Source organism: Cebus imitator, unplaced genomic scaffold (genome assembly GCF_001604975.1).
Source record: "Cebus imitator isolate Cc_AM_T3 unplaced genomic scaffold, Cebus_imitator-1.0 Scaffold85, whole genome shotgun sequence".
Taxonomy (NCBI): domain Eukaryota; kingdom Metazoa; phylum Chordata; class Mammalia; order Primates; family Cebidae; genus Cebus; species Cebus imitator.
In genome coordinates, this window is record NW_016107400.1 from 4,231,113 (window position 1) to 4,246,098 (window position 14,986).

Consider the following 14,986-nt stretch of genomic DNA (forward strand, 5'->3'; position numbering starts at 1 on the left):
TTTTTTTGAGACAGCTTCACTCCCTCACCCAGGCTGGAGTGCAGTGAGGTGACCTCAGCTCAATGCAGCCTCTGCCTTCTGGGTTCAAACAATTCTTCTGCCTCAGCCCCATGAGTAACTAGGATTACAGGCATTCACCAGAATGCCTGGTTATTTTTGTATTTTTAGTAGATATGGGATTTCACTATGTTGGCCAGGCTGGTCTCAAACTTCTGACCTCAGGTGATCCACCCACCTCAGCCTCCCAAAGTACTGGGATTACAGGTGTGAGCCACCATGCCCATCCTTAAATTTGTTGAGACTTGTTTTTTGGCCTATTATGTGATCTATCTTGGAGAATGCTTTATGTGCTGATGAATCCAATGTATATTCTATAGTTGTTGGGTAAAATGTTCTGTAAATATCTGTTAAGTTCTATTTGTTCTAAGGTATAGTTTAAGTCCATTGTTTCTTTGTTGACTTCCTGTCTTGATGACCTGTCTAGGGCTGTCATTGGAGTATTGAAGTCCCCGCTATTATTGTTTTATCTATGTCATTTATTAGGTCTAGTAGTAATCGTTTTATAAATTTGGGTGCTCCAGTGTTTGATGCATATATATTTAAGATTGTGATGGTTTCCTTTTGGGCTAGTCCTTTACCATATATAATGTCCCTCTTTGTCCTTTTTTGTGTGTGATGGAGTCTTGCTCTGTTGTCCAGGCGGGAGTGCAGTGGCATGATCTCTGCTCACTGTAACCTCTGCCCCCAGATTCAAGCGATTCTCCTGCCTCAGCCTCCCAAGTAGCTGGGACTACAGGAGCATGCCACTATGCCCAGCTAATTTTTGATTTTTTAGTAGAGATGGGGTTTCACCATGTTGGCCAAGCTGGTCTCAAACTCCTGACCCCAGGTGATCTGCTCACTTCAGCCTTCCAAAGTGCTGGAATTATAGACGTGAGCCACTGTGCCTAGCCTCTTTGTCTTTTTTAACTGTTGTTGCTTTAAGGTCTGTTTTGACTGACAGAAGAACAGCTACTCCTGCTCACTTTTTATGTCCATTTGCATGGAACGTCCTTTTTCACCCCTTTACCTTTAGTTTATGTGAGTCCTTACATGTTACATGAGTCTTTTGAAGACAGCAGATACTTGGTTGCTGAATTCTTACTCATTCTGCCATTCTATATCTTTTAAGTAGAGCATTTAGGCCATTTACATTCAGTGTTGATATTGAGAAATGAAGCACTATTCTATTCATTGTGCTAGTTGTTGCCTGAATAAGTTGTGTTGGTTTTTCTTTTTTTTTTTTTTCATTGTGTTTTTGAGATTTATGCCTTAAGGAGGTTCTATTTTGGCATATTTTGAGAATTTGTTTCAAGATTTAGAATTCCTTTTAGCAGTTCTTGTGGTGCTGGCTTAGTAGTGGCTAATTATCTCAGCATTTGTTTGTCTGAAAAAGACTGTTTTTCCTTCATTTATGAAGTTAGTTTCAATGGATACCAAATTTTTGGCTGATAATTGTTTTGTTTAAGGAGGCTAAAGACAGGACCCCAATCCCTTCTACCCTGTAGGGTTTCTGCTGAGAAATCTGCTGTCAATCTGATAGTTTTTCCTTTATAGTTTACCTGATGCTTTTGCCTCACAGCTCTTAAGATTATTTCCTTTATTTTGACTTTAGATAACCTGATGTGCCTACATGATAATCTTTTTATGATGAGTTTCCTGGGTGTTCTTTGAGCTTCTTGTATTTGGAGGCCTAGATCTGTAAGAAGGCCAGGGAAGTTCTCCTCAATTATTCCCTCCAATATGTTTTTCAAACTTTTAGATTTCTCTTCTTCCTCAGGAACACCAGTTATTCTTAGGTTTGGTCGTTTAACATACGCCCAAACTTCTTAGAGATTTTGTTCATTTTTAAAATCTTTTTTTCTTTGTCTTTGTTGGATTGGCTTAACTCGAAAGCCTTTTCTTCGAGCTCTGAAGTGTTCTTCTACTTGTTTGAGAAGACCTGGATACTGATTTGGTTGTCTTTATCCTCGATGGGTATGTGGTTTTGCCTATGCTGAGGTTGTTTCAAGAACCAAGAGAAGTTGATATTTGAAAGAGATGAGTGGTATGTATATGTGTGTGTGTGCATGCATGCGTGTATATACATATATGTTTTTCTAGAGTAGCTTGCATATAAAAGGGCAGTGATATAGCTGCTGGGTTTTTTTGTTTTGTTTTGTTTTGAGAGGGAGTTTCACTTTTGTTACCTAGGCAGGAGTCCAGTGGCGTGATCTCAGCTCACTGCAACTTCTGCCTCCCAGGTTCAAGCAATTCTTCAGCCTAGCCTCCCAAGTAGCTGAGATTACAGGCATGAGCCACCATGCCCAGCAGATTTTGTATTTTTAGTAGAGACGGGGTTTTTCCATGTTGGTCAGGCTGGTCTCAAACTCCCAACCTCAGGTGATCTGCCCGCCTGGGCCTCCCAAAGTGCTGGGGTTATAGGCATGAGCCACTGCATCTGACCTAAGCTGCTGTTTTTAACTATGGCAGGACTCCACTTGTTCAGAGGGTGTGTAAGGTGAGGAAGGAGACCCAGGCATCTGGGATCACCTCCCCCTTGATTTCCACACTGCATTTCAATAGAAGAAAAGGCTGGCTGACTGGTGCCTCCTGAATCACCTTCCTGTAAATAGAACGCTTGGTATTGGGAAATCTCTCCGGAAGACACTGTTTTTACTTAAACAAGATCAAACCTCCACCCCGCTCCTCCATTCGGAGACCAGAAACCTTTCACATGTAGTTCCTAAAGCTGTAAACCCAAAACCCTTTTATATGTGATTTCTAAAACTGTAAACCCAAGACTGGAGCTGTAAACCCAAAACCCTTTCACCTGTAATTTCTAAGGCTGTAAACCTGAGATTCTTTCACGTGTAATATCTAGAGTATAAACCTATATAAAGGCAGAGCCTCTCATTGTTAAGACAAATCATTGCCCGGCTCCCGGCCATAATAATAATAATAAACTCCTTCCTTTCCTGTTTGGTGCTCGAGAGCTCTGTTTCTTGTGGCCGCTCCTGCTACAAAGTGCGCACATAGCAATGGCACTATGGGAGCAGGATAAAGTGTTACTAAAACACATAGCAGCTAATTGTGCTCTGTGTAGCCACTTCTGTATCCTTGGCTAACCTGGGAAATCATCCTGCAAGTGTGTGTGTGTTCTTTCTACTAATCAATAATTCAGCTGCAATTGGGCCATACGCAAGTTTGCTTAAGTTTTATAACCCTATAAGTGCAGGTGTAAATATCCCCACATCCCCAAGATAACAGCCTTTGTAATGCTTGAGAGTTTGGTAGAAATGCTGTAAATGGGGACTAGAAGAGATTTCACATAGGTGCACAATATGTATTTGGTGACTGATTGGTGCAGAAGGAAATGAGGGAGGGTTAGGATGTAACTGATGTGAGAGGAACTGATAGGACATTGTCACACTCAAAAGGCCATTAGACATGGTTATTGGAGCAAAGCAAAATACTGTATTTGAGTAGAGGCAGTTGGGTGCAAGGAAATGGCTTTAGTGTGATAAGAACGGCAAGTGACTAACTGTTGCCCTCAGGGTCAGGATTAGAGCTCTGGGCAGCTGGAGGTGAGGTGGATTGTTGAATCCAGGCTGCATATAGAGAAATAACTGCTGAGCTCAGGCTGAGGTTATTGTCATAATCTTCAGTTTCTAATCTGGAAGCTGAATATCCAGATTCCATTAAATTTCCTCAATTTTACTGTTGTTTAATGTTAAAAATATTTTCAAAATCCTGCACCTGCCAAACAAGACCTATCTCTGGCCATATTTATCCCATCAACCATGAGCCTATAACCTCCAAAGCCATGGAGACCATGCATATTGTGGCTAAGCTGCTGCTCACCTTGTGGGAATGGGCAGGAGGCAAACCTGCAGGTCCTCCCTCTCCCTCCAGATCTCCCCCTTCAGCTTCTTTGAATCCTAGGCCAGCTGCGTTTGCAGCTCTGTCTATGGTGAAAGGTGACAGCTTATCCTGTAGACACCTGTGTTACGGAGGTTGGGGTTGGTGAGAGACAGGCTTGGGTTTCATTTTGTTTTCTGGGGTTCCACTTTGTCCCTGTATGTTCCAATTTGTTCTTTTTCTTCACTTTCCCTCCATTTTTACTTCTCAATTGCTGGCCCTATGGACTTTGGGTCTAAATACCTGGTGCAGAAGAAATAGCCTTACTAGACAGCTTACCTGGCTACCAGGTATAAGCTTAATCTCTGCAATAAACCCCTTATTCTATATCACTCAGTCCAACCACAGCTTCATGAGAGTTGAACAGTTTTGATGGTAGTTGATGATCTGCTAATGGGTGCTATAACACACCTCCCTTGTGGTAAATTCTGCCATCTTGAAACAAAATGGCAGCTAACACAGGTTTTCTTCAATGATTGTTGTTCCTGCAGTTTTTCTAGAACTTGAGTTATAGAGGGGACCTGTTGGCAGAAGAATTACATGGATTGAAATCTTCAAGTCACAAAACCAATAATTAAGGAGGAAAGACATAAGAAAAAAGGGAAACTTGTTCAGCTAACAAAGCCAGTTGAATCAAGTGTAGAATTTAAATTCTTAGCCCTGCTTAGACTATCCAGTATTCAAATTTGAAAGAATTTGTTTTTGGAAGCCTTTATAAAACTCTTCACTGTTACAATGTATGCCATCTGGGATTTAGCATTTATAAAATATGCAGTTAAGAGATGCCAAGAGACTCCTCATGCAAACCAGATGGTACAATAACAGCTCTGTCTTTAGTTTTCTGCCAGAAAAATAGGCCTTTGAATGGCTTGAAACTTATATGAATAAATTAAGCTTAACCAATACTTCAGGGACATTACAATTTCAATAGGCAACTTATCCACCTAAATATTTTTGTAAATGTTTTCATTTAGAAAAGAAGAAACATAAAGTCAGACAGACAATGGTTCTTTTTGATTGTTAAGGAATACAAACATGATGCAATGCTTTTAAGGAAAACACCAATGACTTTCAATGTGGGAAGGAAAGTTTCTCATTTTGACAGTGATATATGTGTTTATTCATTCATTTGTTTTTTTGTTTATTTATTAATTTTTGAGACAGAGTTTTGCTCTTGTCGCCCAGGCTGGAATGCAATGGCACGATCTTGGCTCACTGCAACCTCCACCTCCTGGATTCAAGCAATTCTCCTGCCTGAGCCTCCTGAGTAGCTGGGATTACAGGCACCTGCCACCATGCCCAGCAAATTTTTGTATTTTTAGTAGACAGGGTTTCGCCATATTGGCCAGGCTAGTCGATATATGTGTTTAAGTTAGAAGTGAGGTTGTTGAAACTTTTTCTGAATAGGAGAAATCCGTATCAAATAGGTTGAACAGTTGCATTACTGTGCTAAAGAGAAAATACACATGTAAGTGACGTTTTCTGGACAATGCATTGAGCACATCTTTACCTTAACAGATAGTCTCTCATAAACCCGAGTGCAGCGCATACAGCAATGTGCTACTGATGGCTTGTTTTGTCCTTGTGTGGTTCCTGTAAGTTTTCTGTGGAACAACAGGACTTTTGTAATGCCCTCTAATTTTCCTTGTTACTGTTTCTATTTTCATTAAAATTCATAATAAGATCCTCATTAGATGAAGTAATCTTGTTAAAAGCAGTGTTCTACACTGATCTTTTCCTTCTTATGTAAAAAAATGTGCTTCCCCAGCATACCAGTGAATTTCTTCTCTAATTAGACATGAATAGCTTTAGAGATCAAACACAGGCTGCTTTTGAAAGCCAGATCTCTTAGGACACAGGAGCAACCTCATTACTAAAAATATGTGTTTCTGGGTTGCACAAGCCATTGAATTTCTTTTCCCAATTAGCAGTGAATGGTTTTTCAGAATGATGAGGGAGAAGTTTGGTTTGCACTTTGCAAGATTTTTTTTTTCCTTCAGGGTAGACTGGAAATATCAACTACCATCATCTCTGTCTCTTCTTTTCCTCTCCCTGAGCAAAGGGACACACACAACTCTGTTTTATAGATACTAAGAGTCCCTCTGTTTTATAGATAGTAAGGTAAATTCTTTATCCAAATGCTACTTCCTCTGGGCTATGATTGGACTCCATGGTAGAAGGAACACCTGTTTAGACCAACCAGTTGTTAGCTACTGTCAGCTACTTTGATGTTAGGGGAGATTGTAAAATCATAAACACAATGATGAGAAGCTGACAATGTCCTTGTTCTGGGGGAAGGAGGGGACCCATTCATGGGAGAGTCTCTCCAGGTGCTGCCCTTAGAAAGGGATTAATCATGTTTTCTCTGGGTCTTTGGCAAAAAAGAAGTGGTGTCTGGGGAGAAGGGCTTATTATCATTAAATAACTAAATGCTTGGGGTTCTGGGAGTTTCCAGAGTTTTAGAACAGTGCAGGAGGAAGCAAAACCTGCCTCTCTAAACCTAAGTGTCAGCCAGAGTCAAGGAAATACAGAGGTTACAGGCAGGATGTTTCTCTAAGTTCAGATACACTAATAGAACGAGAGTATCGGGAGATACGGGGGCATGGCGTGGCTCCAACAGGAAGGTTGATGAGAGTCTTGACTTGGGGTCACAGCCGCTCAAGTTTGAGCCTCAGCGTCTCTCCAGTGTGTGTGGCAAATATCCTTCTCTGGTCTTCCAGGAGTTTCGCTGTATACTGCTGGAACACACTCAAATACTAATTTCCACAAGATCAATACAATGAAAAAAACCACAACTGCCCCCACAATTACCATGACTCTTCACAAAGAGTTAGTGTCTACATTATATACAAATTTGTGTTAGCTCTTTTCAATAATTTCTGCCCTTACCATTTCCCATCAATTTTGTTTCCTTTGGGCTTTGAGGAATTAAAACATAATTATTGGGCTAAAACTTTCTCTGTCCCCTAAGCCACAATCACGCTACTTCTAGTTTGTAGAAACATACATTTTGAATTGTAACAAAATTTTATCTCTTCATCTTTACTACAGTAAAGTTAGTTGATGATAATGATATGATCACTAGCAACATCCCGCAATTTTATCCGCAAGGGTATGGAGACACAAATAGATGGAGTAACTTTCCTCGGATTATATGAACTCTAGATCTTCAACCCTCTTTCCTAACCTCACCTTGAAGGGGTGGAAAAAAGAGGATCTTCAAGTTCAAAAGAATTTTTTAAACCCTTCTCTTCCCCCTGCCCTGCCCCACTCTTCTCCCAAAAAAGAAGTTATCCCAAGGAAGTGCTAGAGGATGCCAGGATATTTACCATTTAAGGAAAGTTCATATATTTCACCATTTCACAGGAGACTTCAAGTCTTAAGTACTGTTGGAGCTAAGAAATTCTTTCTCTTTCTTGTCTTCTGTCTCCAATACTTCTTCCTCATACCTATAATCATTCTGTCCTCTTTACCCTTTGCCTCCATCCCGTGAAAGTTAGTCATGTAAATTGTGTCATTCTTGTTATACCCAACTAAATCAGGGTTGAGGGGCTGGGTGGCAGAGGCGGTGGGGTAGCACTCTGAGTACAAAAAAGAAATTGCTCCAAGAATGTAATTCTCTGCAAGATTGACTGCTGGGACTGCCTGCTATAACCCCTGAGAAGTTTTATACACAGCTGCTGAGATAACTTGCTGCAACTCTAGGACCAATTTTGCCCACTAGACTTGCCAGCTCTCCAAACCCTTACTAGTGCCAATGAACTTTCTTGAAGAGCAATATGTAACGTTTCTCTTTTTAATAAAACCTCTGAACTTCTCTTTGTTCTTTAGACATGCTGAAGACCACCTGGACTATGTATGTATCTCAAATTGCAAATCTTTTTCCAAATAAAACATTAAATTTAGAGATTCAGCTCTAGATTTTTGACTTTGACAATCTTCCTCCTCATCCTCATTTTGTTGATGGCCATCCTAGTGGCCGCCATTCTTCTCTTCCTGCTCCTCTTCCTCATCATCTTTTTCTGATAGCTGACCCTTTGGTTGGAGTCTTAGGATACTACTACAAATAATACATCTTTCAGAAGTTCTCTCTCAGGTTATGTATATATTTTTTATTATTTTGAGACAGTCTTGCTCTGTCACCCAGGCTGGAGTGCAGTGTGTGATATCAGCTCACTGCAACCTCAGCCTCTCAGGTTCAAGTGATTCTCCTGCCTCAGCTTACAGGTGTGCGCCACCACGCCCAACTAATTTTTTATTTTAGTAGAGACAGGGCTTCGCCATGTTGGACAAGCTAGTCTTGAACTCCTAACCTCAAGTGATCCATCTGCCTTGGCTTCCCAAAGTATTGGGATTACAGGGGTGAGCCATCGCACCTGCCCTATTTTTAAATTTCAAAGTGCATTAATGAATGCAGTTGTATCTAAATTAAAGTGGCTCATGCAAAAATTGAGGAACAACCTTACTGTTTTCTCCAAGTATTCACCATCATGTTTGGATATGTCCCTCTCTCTGGGCTAAAAAGAATGTTTTAAAAAAAGCTAAATAATGCTGCCCTCCAGGCTGCTTCTAGTGCTGTTCACCTAGAAGCCAAAAAAAGGAACAAACAGTGACCCTTGGAGCTTATTTCTTTATACTTTTTTTGAGTGGGTAAATAATTTATCTTGGAATAAAGACTTAGACAAAAAGAGATAAGAGGAATACACAGTTACAGACTTCAAAAATAGATATTTTTCACATCAATTTAGTGGACAATTATCCAAATATATTAAAGATTGTGTAATAATATGGGAATATATTTATGATGGATTAAAGAGTGGAAAAGACAATGTAAAATTATATGTATTTGATGAAAACAATGTACAAAATACACCACGGGAGAATATATGCATAGTTGATGAGTTATGTAAGGATGATGTTTCTAATTTAGTTGTAGTGTCTTCAGAGAACACGATTTGCATGAACGTGGTTATTTGTTACTTGTTGAGAACTGCATGGCCTCTATTCAGTGATAAGGTTTTTTTGTTTTGTTTTGGTTTGGTTTTTTGCTTTTTTTTTTTTGTTTTTTGAGACAGAGTCTCACTGTGTCACCCAGGCTGGAGTGCAATGGTGCATTTTCGGCTCACTGCAACCTCCACGTCCTGGGTTCAAGGGATTCCCCTGCCTCTGCCTCCTGTAGCTGGGACTACAGGCACGCACCATCACACCCAGCTAATTTTTGTATTTTTAGTATAATCGAGGTTTCACTATGTTGGCCAGGCTGGTCTCGAACTCCTGAACTTGTGATCCGCCTGCCTCAGCCTCTCAAAGTGCTGGGATTACAGGCAGGAACCGCTGCGCCTGGCCTAGTGGTCAGGTTTTATAAATACTCTATGTGTGCTTAGAAAAAACATGAATTTACTATGGGTTACAGGGTCCTTTCTCTATGCAACTATTAGATGAAGCTTGTTAATTGTGCTCAAATCTTCTATATCTATACCAATTTTTAATCTGATATGGAACACTATGATGGTATCTTAAATCTTCCCCTATGATTGTGGGTTTGTTTTTTCTGTTTAATTTTTGCTTTCCCTTTTTTGCAGCTATGTTATTCAATTTCTACAAGTTTAAAACTATCATAGTTTCTTGATTAATTGTTCCTTTCATTATTATGTATTATCTCTCTTTATGCCTAGTAAATTTTTTTGGCTTAAGCTATATTTTCCCTTGCTACCAATACAACTGCTCCTCAACTTACAATGCAAACCCACCGTAAGTTAATATAATAACTCAGTTGTGAGCTGAGAAGCACTAAATTCATATCATTTTTGCACCATCATAAAGTTGAAAAATTAGGTCAAACTCCCATAAGTTGCAGACCATCTATATGGGTACACCAATGTTTTGTTAGTATTTGCTTGCTATAACTTTTCCATTTTTTGCTTTCAGTCTTTCTGCAATTTTATATTTTCAGTGTGTCTATTATAAACAAGACATGGCTGAGTCTTTCACATCATAAATTTAGTCCATTTTCTTTTGTTTTTATTGCATATAGCTCTGGAAATTTTCTTGTCTTATATTGTACTCTTTATTTATACTCATTTTTCTATACTTTTTCTCCTTCCTTTGAGTTATTGATAAGTTTAAGTTACTGATTTGAGATCTTTTTTCTTTCTCATATAGGCATAAAAAGCTACAAATTTTGTCCTAAGCTTTTCTTTAACTGCATCCTCTAAATCTTGATATGTGGTATTTTCATTTTCATTCTATCCAAAATATATCTGATATAGGACTTGTATTTAGAGTATATAAATAATTCTTATAATTTATTAATAAGACAACCTAATTAAAATTGGGCAAAAAGATTTGAATAGAAGATGTAAGAATGGCTAATAGGCACGTGAAAAGATGCTCAATATCTTAGTCATTAGGGAATTGTAAATTAAAACCACAGTAATATCACTTCACACCCACTAGGATGGCCATAAACAAAAAGATAAGCAATAATAAGAGCTGGCAAGGATGTGGAAAAACTGAAACCCTCATACATTATTGGTAGAAATATGAAGTCATATAGCCACTTTGAAAAGTTTGGCAACTTCTGAAATCTAAATGTAAATTGCCATGTAACCCAGCAGTTTCACTCCTTGATATATATGCAAGACATATGAAAATATGTGTTCACACAGAGACTCGTATATCAGTGTTCATACTAGCATTATTCATCAATGCTAAAAAATGGAAACAACCCAAATATTCATCACAGTCATCAAACGCTGAATGGATGAAGAACATTTGGTATGCCAGGACAGTGGAATATTACTTAGCAGTAAAAAGAAAGGAACTACTGTACATGCTACACATGAACAACCCTCAAAAAAGTATGAATTGAAAAAAGCTACATAATGAAGACTGTATATTGTAGGATTTCATTTATCTGAAATGCCTATAAAAAACAAATCTATAGGCAGGCACAGTGGCTCATGCCTGTAATCCCAGCATTTTGGGAGGCCGAGGCAGGCAGATCATGAGGTTGAGAGATCAAGACCATGATGGCCAACATGGTAAAACCCCGTCTCTACTGAAAATAAAAAAAAAAATTAGCTTGGTGTGGGGATGCGCGCCTGTAGTCCCAGCTACTCGGGAGGCTGAAGCAAGAGAACTGCTTGAACCCGGGAGGTGGAGGTTGCAGTGAGCTGAGATTGCACTGCTGCACTCCAGTCTGGCAACAGAGCAAGGCTCTGTCTCAAAACAAACCAACCAACCCACAAATCTATAGAGACAGAAAGCAAACCAGTTGTTTCCTGGGGTTGGGAGTGGAAATGGGATTGACTGCAAATGGCATGAGGGATCTTTGAGGGTTGATGGAAATTACGATAATGGGTATGCAACTCTATAAATGTCCTAAAAATCATTGAATTGAATTGTATACATAAAACGGGTGAATTTAGTGGTATTATACCTCAATAAAGCTGTTATTTTTGGAAATAAAAACAGTGAACTAGACTAGCTCTGCATTTTTAAAAGAAATTTCTTGCATTCTGTGCCTAGATGACCAGTATCACACTCAAGAAACTAATGGACATAGAAAAATTAAGTGTGCCTCAAAACACTCAAGATGAATACAGCAGTCTTCAGCAGTCAACGTCATGGCCATTTCAGAGAGAAAAGGTCCAAGTTCAGTGCCTCGAACCTTGTTGCCTTCCATGAAAGGAAGCTGGAATGAGCTTTGCCCCAGTGATACTCTTCCTTGTCACTGATTAACTAGCTCTGTAGGAAGGTTGCTCTGCCAACACCCTGCTCTGCCTGGAGAGACATCTGGCCAAGTTCTGGTGAGCAGAAAAAATGTCTACTCGTTACCACCAAGCTGCTAGTGATAGTTACCTGGAACTTCTAAAAGAGGCTACCAAGCGAGATCTAAATCTTTCCGATGAAGATGGCATGACTCCCGCTCTCTTAGCAGCCTACCATGGGAACTTGGAAGCCCTAGAGATAATCTGCAGTAGAGGGTAAGTTCAACCCGATGGTTTCAGTTGGAAACAGTGTTCATGGTAGCTTTCTGCAGACAGCAGCAAGAGGCAGGGATGTCAGTACAAATACTTTATCCTCCTCCTAGATTGTCTAAATGATTGGCTTTTTAAAGAAAGAGAGAAAACTAATACCTGGAGAGGCTCCCGTTTCTCACTGAGGACTGGCACTATGGGAGTGGTTCATCCCTTAGTCACAATCAGAGGAGAGATTCTGAACTGTAAGGCATTATCTGTGTGGAGAAGAGGGGAGATATTTGAATTCTATGCCTTTAAAAATGGTTTTCATGAAATTTAAATAGTTTACTCTTTTAAAAGAGGCCACTGTTTTACTTGGTTTTAAGTTGTCAAATTTGGTTGGAACAAATGACATGTTTTTAGTTTATTTTTTCATCTATGCCATTAAAAGTCCAGTCTTTTATTAACCTTCAATCCCAGTACAAGCACATGATTTATTTTTTTTGTTTTGTTTTTGACACAGAGTCTGGCTCCTTTGAATGGAGTTGCTGGCTCTACAAGGAATCTTTAGCCTACCTTGACTCTGTTACTTCTTTGGCCAGTGGAGACACACACACACACACACACACACACACACACACACACCCCTACCTCTGCCCAGATTTTAATGAAGTAAGCTAGTTCTTCTGCTTGTTCTGCCTATTATCAGAGGGCTACATTGTGCTGGCAACTGCGACTCAAGAAGAATAAGGAAAGAAAAAAGGACAAACAAAGGAGCCAAGTGAATCCAATTTAATACCCATTTATTCAGTATCTGTTATGCGCCAGCCATTTTGCTAGCCACTGGCACACTGTGATCAGAAAGACAGCCACAATCCCTGTCATGGTGATCAGATTTGATAGGGGAAGACAAGACATCTATGGGGTATGTGTGTGTGTGTTTGCTTTGAGACAGGGTCTTACTCTGTCACCCAGGCTGGAGTGCAATGTTGTGATCATAGCTCACTGCAGCCTTGAGCCCCAGGCTCAAGTGATCCTCCCACCTGATCCTACCAAGTAGCTGGGACTAGAGGTGTGCACCACCATGCCCAGCACTTTTTATATTTTTTGTAGTGATGGGGTTTTCCCATGTTGCCCAGGATGGTCTTGAACTTATGAGCTCAAGTGATCTGACAGCCTTGGCCTCTAAAAGTGCTGGGATTACACATGTGAGCCACTGTGCCTGGCTTATCTGTGATGTTTGTTACAAAAGGGGAAATAGAGGGAACTAAATAACATAGGCATCTATCCCAATCTTAGGGGTGAGGGAAGGCTTCCCTAAGGGAAAATCATTTAAGCTGGGATTAGGAAAATGAGAACAAGTTGGCCAGATGAAAGAGTGTTTTCCCTTCGACAGAACACTACATTCTGAGAAGTAGAGAAGCTGAATATGGCTGGACGTGGCTCAAGTAGGAGTGGGGACGGGGCAAGTCCCCAAGAGATAGGACCAGATCACAGAGAGCCTTGTCAACTCTGGTAAGGACTTTATCCTAAGGGTCCAGGAAGCCGCCAGAGTAGATTTATGTTTACAAAACTCACTCAGGTAGATGGATAACGGTCGGAGAGAAGGTTTGGGGCTGCTTTCATGGTCGAGATGAGTTGGACCAGGATAGTGGCAGTGGGAATGGGAAAATGCGGTTCGCTCTGAGAGGCAGTTTGGTTGTAGAATCAATCATGATTGACTGGATGTGGGCAGATGAAGGAAAAGGAGGGTTAAGGACCCAGGATTTGGATGTTGACACTCTGTATTAAAATAGGGGACATTTAGGAAGAGTCAGAAGAACTCGGGATTGGGAGAATTCATGAGTGTAAGATTGAATGAGGAAGTGAGTGAAGCAGATCTTCCCGTCTCTGTTGCCTGATTTAAGACTTCCTTTCCTCAGACACATCGATCCCATCAGCCAGCCTTCTCCAGTCGTCTCACCTCTTCTCTTGCTCAGCCTAGGGTTCCCCAAAGTTCTCCATCTACTGAAAGTTTACCTCCTTCCACAAACTGCAAGATGTCAGTTACTTTAAAATCAATGTATTAGTCTATTCTTGCACTGCTATAAGGAAATACCTACACTTGGGTAATTTGTAAAGAAAAGAGGTTTAATTGGCTCATAGTTCTGCAGGCTGCACAGGAAAAGCATAGTGGCTTCTGCTTTGGGGGAGGCTTCAGGAAGCTTCTAATCATGGCAGAAGGAAAAGGCATATCTCACATAGCAGGAGCAAGAGCTAGAGAGTGAGGCAGGGAGGTGCTAGAAAACCGATCTAATGAGAACTCACTATCATGAGGACAGAACCAAGGGGGATTCCGGTCCTAAACCATTCATGAGAAATTCACCACCATGATCCAACCACCTCCCACCTGTCCCTACTTCCAACATAAGGGATTACAATTTGATTTGAGATTTGTTCTCCACCAGATCTCACAGATCCAAACCATATCATTCAGTGAGTTTGTCCTCCTAGAGGAGGGTCTGGGGGTCTTCTCCGTCAGCAGAGAGCTCTTGTTCCATTTGAGGACCATTTTGAGTAGTAATGGTTAGGTGTTCTCTCTCTCTCCTTTGAAAGCCTGAAATATTCTGTCACAGTAAGTGTTCTGCTGATCTTTTATTTTTTATTTTTACTAGAGACAAGGTCTTGCCTTGTTGCCCAGGCTGATCTCAAAGTCTTGAACTTAAATAATCCTCCTACCTTAGCCTCCCAAATTATTGAGATTATGCATGTGAGCCACAGCACTCAGCCTTATTCTGCTAGTCTTTAATTACAAAAGTAACATGAGCTAAACCCAGAAAATTAAACCACACATATGCACACAAAATATGAAGAAAAAATGTCCTATAATGCCATGCTACTAGGATTGATATAGTTGTCTCTATATAAAACACAGTGTGTATAAATACATGTCAATATTCTTCTATAAATTTCAGGAACTTTGTAGGACTCTACTCAACAAATACATTTCTCAGCCAGCACCTCTCTTGGACACATAGTTCGTTTCCCCCTGGTTTGAATACTGCTATGATGACTATCCTTGTACATATCTTTGCTGATATTTT

At 40.2% G+C, this 14,986-nt stretch overlaps 1 protein-coding gene across 1 annotated transcript in view; it reads left to right on the forward strand.

Annotated features, from left to right (window-relative positions):
- The first annotated feature begins 11,719 nt into the window (after positions 1-11,719).
- ANKS4B (ankyrin repeat and sterile alpha motif domain containing 4B) overlaps positions 11,720-14,986 on the forward strand; it is a 15,195-nt gene continuing 11,928 nt past the window's right edge. The window contains exon 1 of the mRNA XM_017534350.2: positions 11,720-11,927. Within this exon, the coding sequence (XP_017389839.1) occupies positions 11,764-11,927 (164 nt within the window). The 5' untranslated portion in view covers positions 11,720-11,763. The remainder of the gene's footprint in view (positions 11,928-14,986) is intronic.